The 14,428-nt window shown below is 51.2% G+C and overlaps 1 protein-coding gene across 5 annotated transcripts in view; it reads right to left on the bottom strand.

Annotated features, from left to right (window-relative positions):
• Positions 1–1,812: 1,812 nt before the first annotated feature.
• MVB12B (multivesicular body subunit 12B) overlaps positions 1,813–14,428 on the bottom strand; it is a 76,945-nt gene continuing 64,329 nt past the window's right edge. For all 5 annotated transcript variants that reach the window (XM_068914577.1, XM_068914578.1, XM_068914581.1 and 2 more), the window contains 2 exons: positions 13,523–13,582; positions 1,813–6,943 (listed from right to left, as the gene is read on the bottom strand). In XM_068914577.1, the coding sequence (XP_068770678.1) occupies positions 6,857–6,943; positions 13,523–13,582 (147 nt within the window). In that variant the 3' untranslated portion in view covers positions 1,813–6,856. The remainder of the gene's footprint in view (positions 6,944–13,522; positions 13,583–14,428) is intronic.

The following is a 14,428-nucleotide window of genomic DNA, read 5'->3' on the forward strand; positions in this document are numbered from 1 at the left end:
GAGCGATCCCAGAGGTGTGAAAGCCGGGAGAGGAGCGTAAACTCGCCAGCAGCAGGAGGAAAGGCAGCGAGTGCTGATAGCAGAGCATTTCTGGGTCTAGGAACAGATAGAGGTAAGGTTTGGAAAACAAGGCTCACGCAGTCAGGGCTTCGCCCGCGTCCTCCCGACGCGTGTTTCCGTGGAGCAGCACGCCAGAGCACGTGCGGCTTCGAGCCGGGCACCGCGCGCCGCGACGCAGAGCTGCGCTCATCGCTTGCTCTGCACTAGGCCTTTCTTGCAAGGTTTTGTCCCGTCCTGCCTCACTAGTGGGGTTGCTCCACGGGAGAGGACTCATCCCCTCCGGCGCAGTCCGACACCGGCCCCCATCGCCCGCGGCCCGGCCCGCGACGTCCTCTGCTGCCGCTGGGCGCCGAGCGAAGGGGGCGGCGCGGGACAGGCCGTGCCCCGCAAAAGCACGGCGCCTTCCCTGCAACTCGCGCTGGCGCCTGACCGGCCTCTCTTAAACATGGCCGTATGCCGGAGCTGATGAGAAAACCCTCTTTATTTCCGGTTTATGTCGCTGGCAAAAAGGGAGAGCAGGAGCCCTGCGCCGCCCGGGGCTGCGGGGGGCCGCCCGCCGCGTCCGCCCGCCGCGGCTTTCCGGGGCCGCGTAGTTACACACGGTGCAATTTTGGGCCACTAAAGTTGTTAATCCTTATAGAGGGTAAACAGGTTGTTTCCCTGAATTTACATTCACTTACTGTACTGAGCACAGCTGCTACTAAACGCATTTGGATACATCCCATATGACAGACAAAGTGTAGATGTCCCATGGGGTCCCCTACTCCCCCTCCAGAAAATGCTTAAATGGAGCTATTTTGACTTCTGGCTTTTGACTCTGCGTTCACTTTAACAGAGACATTTTGGATAGATTTTTCAAGGCTTTTTGTATATAATTTTCGACGTTAAAAAAAAAAAAAAAGCACATTACCTATGCGTGGATCATGTTGCCGCCTCTGCAGTTACTGCGTTGGATCCAGGACACGGACCGCGCTGCTTTGGCCAAGGAAGAGAGCGGCCCAACCCAGGCCACCGCCGCTGCTCGCCGGCTCCCGCCCGACCGCTAGCGATCCTCCGCTCCCCCGTCACCCCCAGCCTCTTCTGGTGCCTCTGACTCCGGCCACGGCGTTGGTGCCGTCTCTCGCCTCCCTTCTGAGCGCAGGAAACGGCCTCTCTGCTCCCTCTTCTCGCGTCCCATCAAAACTGCTCCTCAAGTCTCAGTCAGCCCGAACACAAACACAGGAAAGCTGTTCAGTTGCAACAGAGAAAAAAGCACCTTTTAAAATGAGGCTCTTGCGTTAAAGCCTGCAATAGCCATTCTTTCCTGAGGCTCTCCAGTCCAAGGACTTTTACCGGTGATGATTGGGCATTCCTCCTCATCAAAAGTAAACACTAGATGGGAAAGTAAGATCGCTCTTCTCTGCAGGACACCGCTAAAAACATCCTTCTCGTGACAAACCCCATTTTTTAATCCATTTAGTATGTAAGGTCAATGCTGCACCACTCTAATTTCTTAATGAATGTTCAGCACGGTACAAAGCCAAATGCCTTACTGAAGTCCAAATCTACTATAAGAACATCATTACCTGTATCAAACGCGTAATTCATTGCCCCGATGCCTTCGGAATATCCGGCTCTGGGATCTGACGACGCGAACGCCACAACGGTACGGGGGGGGAGCGTCCTGGGGAGCCCTTTTCACTCCTGCGAGCCAGAACGGTGCCATTTCGCACTTCTTACACTCCAAAACACCCACACAAACCACAGAGAACAAACTGATTAAAACAAACTTTATTTAACAAATTATATTAAGAATACAGACTAAGTTATCACACAATGAAACTTCCCTTTGTAAAATACAGGAGGGTCATCTAAAATAAATATAAAAGGTAATAACATTCATAAGATTAATGCACAGTAAATTCACTTTCAACAACCCAACAAAATGCATAGCATCTTAAAAAACACTTTGCAACTGCATAAAAAGTTCCTCTCTTCCACTGATATGACGACATTTATAACTGCTGCCGCTAGGAAAAAGTCCACAATAAAAGACCAGGATATCGAAACGGTTTGGTTTCCCTGCACTGAGTGGATCGAGCAGCGCCTGGCCGAGCGCGCGAGGGCCGGCCCGCGCGGCGAGGACAGCGAACCCGGCGGGGCGCCGCGGCCAGGCCGCTCAGCCATGGCGCGAGGGCTGAGGTACGGCTCGAGGGCGCGGGCGCGGGGGATCACGGCGGCGCAGCGCCCGGGCCTCCCCGTGGCAGCCAGGCCGCTGGGCCAGGCGCGAGGGCTGAGGTACGGCTCGAGGGCGCGGGCGCGGGGGATCATGGCGGCGCAGCGCCCGGGCCTCCCCGTGGCAGCCAGGCCGCTGGGCCAGGCGCGAGGGCTGAGGTGCAGTTCGAGGGTGCTGGCGCGGGCGAGGGGGATCGCGGCGGCGGGGCGCCCGGGCCTCCCTGCAGCTCGCCGCACCAGCAAAGCGCCCCTCGCGCCGGGGCGAGCACCGGGGGATCCTTGTTCTTGGTTTTTTTTTTTTTTTTTTTAAATCCTGGTGGGCAGCGGTCCGTGCGGCGGCGGGGCGACGCGCTGCGGCAGAGACGGGGCGCGCGGGCCGCCGGCCCCGGGCGGCTCCGTGGCGGCTGGGTGCGGTGAGCGGCAGCGGTGGCTGCGCGGCTCAGGGCTCCCCCCCGGCCTTCTGGCCTGCAGGTCGAGCGTGAAGGACCCGGGGAACCGCCGGGGGCGGCGGTTGTGCGAACAAAGCCGACCTCCCAGCACAACACCGAGCGCGCGCGCGCCCAGCCGCAGCCAAAGCACAAAGCATCTGACAAAGCTGAATCCTACACAACTACATCTATGGGATGCTCCCACAGGGAAGACATCTGCTAAGTAAGTCCACACTTGAATTTTATCACAAAGTTCACACTCTACATTACTTTCTGGACTAATTTCTTGCCTCTCCATTATTAACACCTTAGACGTTGCAGTCTGGCCTGGATGGTCCGTGACTCATCTCACTGTGTTACCTGCTCTTTGCTGTGAGAAATCTAGGAGACAGCGCGTCACGACTAATTCACATCAGAAGGTATATTTTCCAGTAAACAATCCCCTCACTGCTTCTTTTCTCTCTCAGTTGCAGAGATAGGAATATGATCGATAATTTGGCAAACTAATTTCTCCACCAACCGCAAGATTAAGCTACACAGTCTCTAGTTTTACTCTAGGAATAGAAGCAAGGTAGCCAAGCACATCTGTTAAAGCTCTGCAAAACCACTTCTACTGCTTTCCATTGACTCATCCCCTCCCCTTACGCTCCAGAAGGCTTCTTCACGGCCAGACAACAACGATATCAGGTTCCCTGAATGTTTATTGCCTGGGCCAATGCTAACACACTTGCCTTTTGGCAGGGAGGGACCAAGATGCAGAGAGGGACTTGTACTGGCCCCAGCACGCACCAACAGGGAGGACTAGCTGTGAGGATGCAAGGACCAGCCTTGCAACGATTTGCTCCAAATACAAAAATTATGGAATAGCAAACGAAACCTGCCTGCTGAAATGCTGACCGAATGCCCACAGGTCTCAGGAATTCAGAAGTGCAATGAAAAAGCTCCCTACAATCAGCAGACTGAAAGGAAGACATATACAGTCAATCCGCCTGAGACGTGCTGTGTCTTGCCGTGCTTCTAAGCACCGGCTCCGAGCCCTCTCATCTTCAGAAATGCCCACAGAGGTTCGAGCTGTGGGCTTTAGCCAGTCTGAGAGCACAACTGGCTTCCAGCAGCTGTAGCTCTTAGCTGACAACGCCTCTGTTCAGCTTATACCAAGAGATCTGCAGTTGTCCTGCTCATGCTTGCAGCAAAGGGTATCTTTGCAGTGCCATGGTGCAGAAGCACACTGCAAAGATCAAATTTCTCTGCCAAGTTTCTCTGCAGATGCACCTCTGAAGCAGCTGTGCTAGGCCAGTGGAAGGGAGGGAAGAGTGAGAACCAGCTGTACAAATATATCCCAAAGACTTCTTACGTATTTGTCCCAATTGCATGTCCTGTCAGCACTTTGAGCCATCCAGTGCTTCTTGCAAATCACTGAAGAGAAAGCTGAACTTACCTCTAAGAAGGCTGAGACAATGTCACTGTTGCCATATGTATTAAAGCATCGATTTTATCTATTGATGTTCTTTAAGCTAAATCTCATAGAAAGGAAATGAAAGCTATATACCCAGTTTTCCAACATTTTAGTTCACAGTTGCAGGTTTTTATAGCTCAGCCTACTGAACCTCATACTACTGTTTCTGACAAATTCCTCACGATGTTGAGGGCCACATGTTCTGCGCTCTGAGCGTGGACCAGTGCTTGGTACGTAGACCCTGGCCTTGCTTGGACATACCGAGGAACATACCCAGGAAGCATTCCACTGAACGTGGAGTTCAGCAGCTATCAGCAGCTGCTCCACACTGAGCACTTCAATTGCTGTACAGCGAAGTAGTCAGTCCTGCCCTCCAGCATGAGAAGACGCTGCTCAAGGAGGTAGCTCCTCGCAGCAATCTCACCATCTCCTGGCGGCAGCAACTGCATCCCGGATGCTGCAGACCATGCACTGGCTGTCTCTGCACTGGACCAGCTGCTCTCACTTCTCCAGCAACAGGGAAGCTCAGCTCTCTGCAACTCCGTCATCCTGAAACTATGAGGAATGCAATGTCGCAGACAGCTTCTGCCTACCTGTAGTATCCACTAAACTACAGGAGAAGCTATGAACGGATGCCACAGAAAACTACAGAACAAATTACGAACAGAAAAAAAGAAAGACAAAAGATGGATGAGATGGGCATACTACTACAGCATAGAGTGGATTTGAACTTCAAGTGAACCTGAGCCGAATGACCAGGCTGCCATGGTATGTTCATTTGTCGATGTCGGCATCATCAATCTAGCCTTTGTGAAGCTTGGCAGTGAGGTCTGGCTTTGCTTTCCTGTAGGATAAATAAGAACTAAAAATGGTGCTGCAACCTTCAAGTAAATGAGCACTTGCAGGGGGTCACCCAAACCTCCAGAGCTGATGCAAACAATTCTTTTGCCCACTTATGACACACGTGCAACCAAATCTGCCTACGCTTTCAAATCACGTGGCCTTGCTTTACGGAGGCAGTTTTAGAAAATGGTTACCTGACTGGAAGAAGCTGAAGCAGAGAACTGGTGTCAGTCTATCCTGAATATTACGATATTTTGTGTTTGTTATCCCAGCAATATGGTACGGTGCCTTAAGACCAGAAATGAATCTTTGGACAAGAAATACTTTACATATGTACAAATAAAAAATACAAGCTGACAGTACAAAACCTACTGTTAGTCACCATTCTGTCCTACTAGAAAATGCAAGATCAATCAAAAGCAGTGCAAAGCAGGTCAGGGCATACATACGACCCAGACTGAGAGCTGCAATACTGTTATTTGTTACTATGGCAATTGCATTTCAATAGGGTTAGGTAATCAGTATTTTACAATATAAAAAGTTGCACATTTTAACACTTACTTAAAAATTGCCATTGTGCTGCCATGATGTATCTTTGTTCTACAGCAGAGACTTGAAAAAGCAGCACAGAGATCAGATGGACATTTCTAAATAACTTATTACAGCAACAGACTTCACCAAGACATGCATTTGACTCAGGAGTGAGCTAAGGTCACCAGTCATAAGGAGGCTGAGGTCAGGGTTTAATGCATCTCACTCTCGACCGGTGGAAATAAACCACTCTCGTCCTGCACTACGTAAGAGTTCAGCGCTTCTCCCTGTGAGGGCAAAAGGGAACAGGCACATCTCTTTTAGCAGCTAGAGGGACAAGTATTATAAAATTGGCCAAAGTAACTGGCAGGCGATAGCATCCACTTCACCAGCAGTGCCGTGGCTTAGCACACAGGTGCGGTGAGGAGTCAGAGGGGTGTTACAGGGTCTGGCTGGCTCGCGGTCGGTACTCAACCCAGATGGAAATACAGAGCATTTGTCACTACTCCCAGACATGCTGACACCTTGTGCAAAAGTGCTTCTCCTTGGAAACTAAAGCACAGCTTTTGATCTTCGTGATCTCTGCCACCTTGCCAGTGAAAGGCAAGGGAAAGGGCCCAAAGCAGATCCAAGGAAGCGATCCCGGCTCCATGAGCCTACAGCAAAAATAAACGGTTGCAGTCTCTGGTTCATCCTGGCCGTGCATGAGCCGTTGCACAGCCTGGGCTTGGAGGCAAATGGCAGGCTCAGCACCACTCAGTGCTCCATTTGCTAACCGAAGAGCCACAAAAGCCTCCGTGCGTCTGGAGCTCTGCCGTTCCGATCCCGCAGCGAGGAACAGGAGCGGAGCAGCCAGCTCCACGTCACTCGGACGGGATGCTTGGGGGTTTGTTGGTAACTGGCTGCGTCTTTCACTCTCTCCTGCTCGCACCAGCAGTAGTAGGGATCACTGCTGGGCATTTCTTGATCGTCTGCAAGCTCGCAGCTTGTTCTTCGCAGCATCTTGTTATAGCTTTGTGGTTTTGTGGCTGTTCTGCAGCAGAGGTTATGGGAAAAGGGATCAATGAAGAAGCTGCCAGTCGGGCTCTAACGAACATACTCACGTGGAGAAGCAGCCCCAGCAGCGGAAGAGGATGAGGGCAGCTGACAGGGTCACAGAATCCGAAGGGGGGAAACGGCTCGCACAGAGCGGGGTGGTGCAGCGCGGGGAGGGCAGCGACCGTCGGACGAGCTGCGAGACGGGCTCCAGGCACGCTGCGCGCCAGGCCTCTCATCCCGCTCAGTAGTACGCGTGCACGCGCCGCTCCGCCGTCGGCCGCCGGGCTCAGGACTGCGGGAGCTGCTGGCACCTGGTGGGGCTGGGCGGCAGCCGGGCAGCGGCGCTCTGCTCTGTCCTGAAGCTGTAGTCGTACTAGATAGCAAAACAAACAGGACAAACACGTGTGACAGCGGCCCAAAAGCAGCCCGGAGCTGAGCACACGGCAGCAGGCTCGGGCGAGCGCCGCCATGCACCCAGCCTCGGGGGCGCGCCCAGGGCTGCGCGCACCCAGTGCCGCGCAGCACCAGGACAAACACACCTCTGTTCCCCGCCGAGACCCCCGAGCCCTGCCCGGACCCCCTCCCCGCCACAGGGCTGGCCGCACCGCACGCCCCCGGGGCGGACGGGCTGCAGAGGGCAGCCACCGCCAGCCACTAGCAGTGACGTGGCTGACGCGCTCGCGTTCACAGCAAGCAGCCGGGGCACCCAGGATGGCACGCTCCCTTCGTTTGCCTCCTGCGGCCAACTGTGTTTCAAGGAACACCGTCCTCCAAAGGAAATAATTGGGAAGCGGTCCTTATTCAGCGCACACATAGTCCTAGTAGCATTTTCAAATAATGGTTCAGAGTCAAGCTGTCAGGTCAAGCTGTTCATAGGACACATGCAACAACCTGAAGAACGAGATAAAAAGTAGGCCCAGAAGGACCTTGAGATGGGATCTCATCCACCTCCTGCCCAAAGGTAGGCTCACAGCAGCGTGGCATGATGGCACTGCCTAACCCTTTCCTAAAGACCTCCAGTTGCAGACCAGTAATGATCATGCCTCAGATTAGTTCCTCTTCCCTAAAGGCCAATGTTAAGATAAACATGATCATGCTCATGCTCTGCATAAAGCAGCTGGACAGGAAGATTGGCCTGTTCAGGTCTCATTTACACAAGCCTGCACCATGTTAATTAAAATTGCTTTGGCAAAGTGGGTGCAGATCCCTACATACGTTTTTTGGCCCAAACGTGGCTTATTTCAGTTTAGTATTGGCCTGCTCTTGATATATTTAAGCTAACCCAGAACAAGCCTGGTTTAAAAAATAACAAGACCATCCACGCACACAGTGCCAAGCCAAATCCGCCAGCCTGAGTGCAGTACTGTGTGTAGGGGAAGCTTGGTTCAAGGATCAGTGAGAGGGGGCTGATCTCGGGGACCGGAGACTGCTCATGAAGCTAGTGCAGGACAGACCCGGCCATGCGACAGGGCGCTGTGCCCCTCCTGGGTGGGAATGGCTGCGACGGGAGGGCTATTCAGCTGTGCAGGTCGCTGCTCCAAGGAGGTTTGAACCCATCTCACGATGCTGCACCCTTCCCTTTGCAGGAGTCCCTTTTTGCAGGGCTGGCTGGCCGCAGCAGCACTGACCCCGCTGCCCCGAGCACTGGGAGCAGCTCACAGCGGTCAGAGTGGTCATGTCGGACATCTCCGCAGCCGGCTCCGGTGCTGCGCTGCGCCACGAGCGTCGTAGCACTGCCATCTCGTGGCACACCATCGGCTGCACCCGGCGCAGATCCGAGTGCTCGGGGAGGCTGGCAATGGGCATTGCACTGCCAGGGCATCCTGTCCCTCTGCAGCACCTTCCAGGAGAGGCTCTTGGGGAACAGTAATTCCAAAGCAGAGCAATGCACTGGGGAGCCACCAGCTCCCACGGGAAGGCAGCTCACTGAGGCCATGCAGACAATAGTAGCGCTTTACTCTTGCCCCTAGCAGCTGGGCTCAAATACCACTACCGTAACAGCTGTAGGTGCAGACGCTTCTCCCCAGATCCTTTCCTTTCCAGCTGGACACCCATGTACAGGGTGTGGGCATGAGCTAAGGCCCTTAGAGCGGGATGTGCATCCTGTCCTAAGGCCCTTAGAGCAGGATGTGCGTCCTATCCTTCTGCTCTCAGTCTCCATCTCTGCCCTGCCTGTCCACGCTCCTCCTGATGACCACAGCAAGCTATTTCTGACCCTTGGCAGGGTGCGTAACCCAGGGCTCCTGTCTATAGCCTGCATCTGCATGAACAATTCACTCACTGTGGGTGTTCAGCGTCCATCCAGTGCACAGTTTGTTTTTATCTAAATCCGAAAACGTCTCTCAGCTCCCTGTTTGTGGTCTCTGGGACTATCACCACCAGACCTTCTCCCCGTTCCTTCCTGCTAGGCCCGTTACAACTCTTCTCAAACTAGGCCTGAAGACCAGGTACATGCCTCCCGGAAGAAATGCCCAGGGAATCCAAAGGCTTTGCTCATGTCTAACTGGACCACACAGGCGGGATGGACCATGGTGGGCCGGGGAGCTTGCAGTGCACAGACTGCTGCTCACCCATCCATTCTGCAACACTTCCCACAGAGCTGCATGAAGGCAAGGTGCTTCTTGCAGAGAGAAGAGCTGGGTCTACCCTTCCAACCAGCTCCCAGCAGTTGGCCTGGGCTTGGCCTTTTCCTTGGCCTCTTTTTCCCCCTTCCTTTCCCTTGGTCTTCTTTTACTGTCTTAGGAGGGACTAACAGCAAAGCCTCCTCCCTGTCCCATTGGCACCACGTGCCAAACAGTGGTGCGAGCAGCGCCATGGCGTCACCCTCAGCAGTTACTACCAGGTGTCGCACTGCTGGGACCAATGCGGATCTGCTCTTCTTGAAAATGCTGAGCCCAGTGCACCTGGGGACAACACTGACAGCAGAAAGAGCTCTGAGGAGGGTTTCCTGTGGGATCCCACTTACAGAGTCCCCAGCCCAGAGACGCCCACAGCCCAGAGTAGGAGACGTCACGCTTTTTGGTCACGTCTCCACTCTTACCCGCTCGCATCAGGGTGGGGAACAAAGCCGAGGAGGTGCTGCCTCCCCGGGCCAGGGCTCGCTCCCCGTGCCGCAGGGCCAGGCCTGCGCCAGCCCCAGGCACCCTGGCCTGCAGGTTGCCAGGACGAGCGCGCCCGCCCCAGACAACGGCTGCAGAGGGAAACTGAGGCACCGAGGGAGCGGTGCCTCACGCAAGGACGGCAGCGGTGGAGCAGGGCACAGCTCCCATCCCCAGTCCCCAGGCAGGGTGCCTGGACCCTGACGGAGCTCAGCGGTGGCAAACGGACTTTTGTTCAGTGCAGTAAGAAACTGCAGCACTAGAGGGTGCTCAGTGACCACAGGTTGTCGGATGCTAAAGCATCTTTAAAGTTAACATTTAGTTTTCTGTACTCTCTTTTTATTTAATACATGAAATATCAAGACTAAGAATTTTTTTGCTGCCTAGATAACTGAGGACTGGGTATCAATGAAAGACATACAGAACTTCTATTTTGTTAACTCTATTAAAAAAACATATAGTGCACACTTCATATCTTCTAGTGCAAATTGTGCAAAGAGGATATGTCAATAAGTCATCTTTTTCAAGACTGTGTTTTAATTGGCAAACATGTCTTCATTAATTTTACCTCAATGTCATGATGTCACAGCTAGCAGTACCAGCCCCAAGCTAAATAAGCAATAAGCCTCATTTTTCAACACACAAACACATAAAGATGTCAGCTCAAACTGTTTACTAATTAACACTTAAAAAGACACAAATTAGATATGCGTGGCTAAGAGCAATTATAATCAAGACGAATTTCTCTAGTCATTTGGGATCTGAAAAAAATGCCTAATTGCTGGAACCAATGTTTTAAAAACTGAAATCATGCCAGTTAGCAAATATGTTCATTTAAAGAACATTTCATGTGACTACACTCTGGAGAATTGACTACAAACATGAGAACAAGGAAAAATATTTCTGTATAAAATTAAAATTTTAAGCTCTTTTAGATTTACAACTTCTTCATTAAATATATTTGCAAAGATCAGCCTATGAAAACTTGTAGCAATTAAGTGGTTAAATGAACTGCCTTCCTTGTCAATTTAAAAAGAATGATTAATATTGGACTCTCACTTTACTAATTAGAATCTCTGCAGACTTTTAGCTGAACGCCAAGTTAGAGTGAAGACTCGGTGTGCGTTCTGTCAAAGTCCCGCTCTGGAGAAGCGCGGGAGGCCTGCAGACGGGTCCGACAGCGACCTGCGCTGCCGAACCAGACTCGCGCTTAGCAGAACCCACCGACGCGCTGCTCCAGCTGCAGCGCGGCGCTCCAGCAGTGAGCCGCCCCTGCCCTTTTCAGCACAGCGTGCACCGTTCTCCCACTCTGAGAGATTTTTGCTTGCTGAGACATTACCAGAGCTGAGGACCAGCAAGCACAAAATCCCCTGCAAGTCTGCAAGGACAGCAGAGCTGCTGCAGAGCATCTACTCCTGTCTCTGCCGCATGTCCAGCTAAGTGACCTTGGGCAAACTATGCCCTCAGCTTTAACCCTTCTCTACCCTATGCAGTGTCTGTACCTGCTACAATGAGATGCTGACTTCAGATGCAGCCTGAATGTGCAATACAGGATTTGCATCTATTTTTACTGGTTTTCCTGAAAGGGTGGAGTCCCTTAATTTGGCTCACTTCACAGCTTGGAGGATGGGAACATATATCTGCAAATCTGGTGACAGAGAATAATAACTCTCGGAATTCTTTGGGAATATTTTTTGCAAGGCATCTAGCTCCAGGGAAAATGTTCTTGCTGCTTTGGAAATCCAGAAGATTTGCTGTAATGGTGCTATTGCTTGCAAGGGAAATAAAGCCATACAGAAATTCACAATATTTATATGCATAGCTATCTATGTGCAGACAAGATGCTTCATCAAGGAATATGGGCTGCATAATTATACTTTTCATTACTCTGAAACACATACAGCCTGTAATGGAGTAGGAGGGTGTGGGGAAAACTGGCAGGTATCAACAGTTCCTTTCATGGCCTCATAAATAAATCTGATATCTGTGTTTCAGCATTCAGCAGGCCTGCGCGGGGCACAAGCAAAGGGCTACACGATCCACAACGCTGGGGCAATGTTGTCGTTGCCCAGACCTCTCTCCAACCCCTCGCAACATGACGAGGGCTGCAGCATGGCGTACAGAAATCTAACACAACCTGACCCTTCCACTCCAGCAGAACAAACCCTGCTGCCCCCGTGGACAACTCCCAGCAACGCGCAGGGAAAAGGAGGTGGACGCGCTTATGGGGTCATCACCTCTGAGCAACCCACGCTCAAGGAGTTGAGGGTCTGAAGCTCTTCTGACAGACACACTGGGGCTCCTCACTGCCCTCTGGGCAATCCCAGACAGGCATACCGGCACGCATGCCGTGCCCGAGGCAAGCCAGGCTGCTTCTGTCAGGGACTTCCTGACTCAGGCAGCATCTGTAGAGCTACTGTCACTGCTCCAGTTGGGCTGTTGGATGTCTGGAAATCTTTGGCATCTGACCAACTTCTTTTCCCACTCTGACAAAATTTCCAGGCAGGAAAAGAGGATAGATTTAGGAAAAATCTGGATATCCTGCAGCCTTCAGATACGTTGGTTTCCACCAAGGGTCTATGCCAGGTCCTGTAAGATGATGGTTCCCCTGCTATGGTTCAATAACCTGCCCTAAGTACGCTCCATGCCAGCTTTACCACTCAACAGTCACTCATGTATGGTCCCGTAATCTTCCACAATGTCTGCCTGCCTTTCCCCAAGCAGGAGAAATGAGTGACACGGGCACATGTTGCGAACACTAAAATTTGCCCTGCCTGGTCGCAGACTTCTATGGGAAAGGAGGAACGCGGAGCTCTTGAAGGCAGTCCTGGCTAACCTATCTAGCTGCATCAGGAGCTACATCTAGCACTCACCCTGAAACTAAGTCATCCTTAAAGACTTCCTAGCTTACAAATAAAAGTCCTTTTCATCATTGAAATAAACAGAGGAATTCCTAACTTCCCATAAAACAAGTGTGAAATGGATAGTTTTGCTTTTAAAGCCAGCTGTGGCACGTAACATTTGCATTCCATTTGGCGACCCATAACAACTGGAATCGAAAAGTGCAAAGACCACAGTTCTGTTTGCCATGATAGGCTTAGAAGTTTTACTATGCCATACTCTTATTCTTTGCCTTTAATACAGCTGGTCTTCATAACAGATATTCGTAACCAAAGATGCCCAAAGAAACACATAGTACTTATAACAGGTCAATTTTCTTCCTGATCTTAGACATTCCACCTTGAAGGAAGCTGTTCCTGAGCAGGTGGCTACCTAGCATCCTGCAGCCCAAGTCTTGCACATGCCAAAATGTTCCTCTGGGAACATATGAGCTACCTGTTGTGGCAGATCATACTTGGATTGGCTCTAGTCTCCTGTCTCTTCCATGAAGGACTCACATTTACTAAAAATTCAGATCGTTTTTCCTGGTGACAAGTTACATTCCCCATGAAACTGAAAGATTATGATGTAGTTTACACTACACTACTTAACTGAGCTCAATTGTTTCCCAAGCTATGAGGCAACCTAACGCAACCAGTGCCCTGCTTGTAACAAACACGTTTGGTTAATAAATAAGAAAGGTTAAATAAAACAGACATCTGGAATTAAATGGAGGGCAGACGACTTCATCATTAGATTCAATGACTCAGGTTCAAAGCCTCTTTATCTGGCACAAATCATAGAGGATGTCTGTAATTCCGAGTTTACTGTTTGACTTAACTTAATGTTGACTTTATCCATCATCAGTGACTTGGGAAAGACAAGTGAGACCTTTTCCTTAAGGGAGGGAATCCTGCAACTAAATGAACACAGATCTCATGATCATTTTGCTTAGAGCATGGCTGGGTACTTACCTCCTTTTCGATTTCTGCTAGGGTTTTGATTGTGATACCCAAGAGATCAATTGGCTGCATCTGGTGAAAAAAAGAAACACAGAAATGTCAAATTTAGGGATTTTTTATTTTGCTTCTGTTTTGTTTAAAGTCAGCAAATACTCTGTCATCAGAGATTTAGAGGCACCATCTGTAAACACATGCATAATCCTGTTTCTCAGTCCACCACAAGAGCGTAAGAAGCAGAAGGTGGTCTATGGATAACAGCTCTAATGCCTGTCTCCTGACTGGGGACGGCTGACACTCATCACAGTGTCACTTTAAACAGGCAGATCTTTATCCATCTCCCTGCAAGAGGACGGCTGTTACTGGGACATACTTTGTAGCACCCCATGGCTTTCACGCAGCCGTAGCACGCGCGTGTGAGAGGCACCAGCTGTGGAAAGCCCTGACCAAACTGACCGTATGGTGGCAATGGTGCCTAAAGAATCTGAAGGGAGGATTAGCATGACCTAATCTCTCTGCATTTGTCCTAGCAGCAGGGGACTTCAGCTTTCTGGGAACGCAAGTCAGCCTGTAAACAGCCCTTTTCAGAAAGCAATGGCTGTGAAAAACTGCATCCCACCATATATGCACGTTCTGTAAGTAAAAAAGGAGTGTGCAAAGCAGGAGCAAGATGTGAAAAATCAGATTCATCAGATAGGTCTGTGTTTGCTGTAATAGCCTCCTGTAAATTGATTTTTAAAGAGATATTGTTTTAGGGATTGGATGGATTAGGGGGCTGGTAATGGGATGCTGAGCCTTTGAGCTCCGGATCACCACTTAAATTAGCGCTGGGCCGCCGATGCTCAGAAGTCATTCTGAATCGGTATTAGGGTTTCCATTCCTGCGGGAGCGACGCGTGCCCTTGCCCCAGGACAGCGGCGG

The sequence above is a fragment of the Struthio camelus genome, chromosome 20 (assembly GCF_040807025.1).
Source record: "Struthio camelus isolate bStrCam1 chromosome 20, bStrCam1.hap1, whole genome shotgun sequence".
In the NCBI taxonomy this organism is placed as follows: Eukaryota; Metazoa; Chordata; class Aves; order Struthioniformes; family Struthionidae; genus Struthio; species Struthio camelus.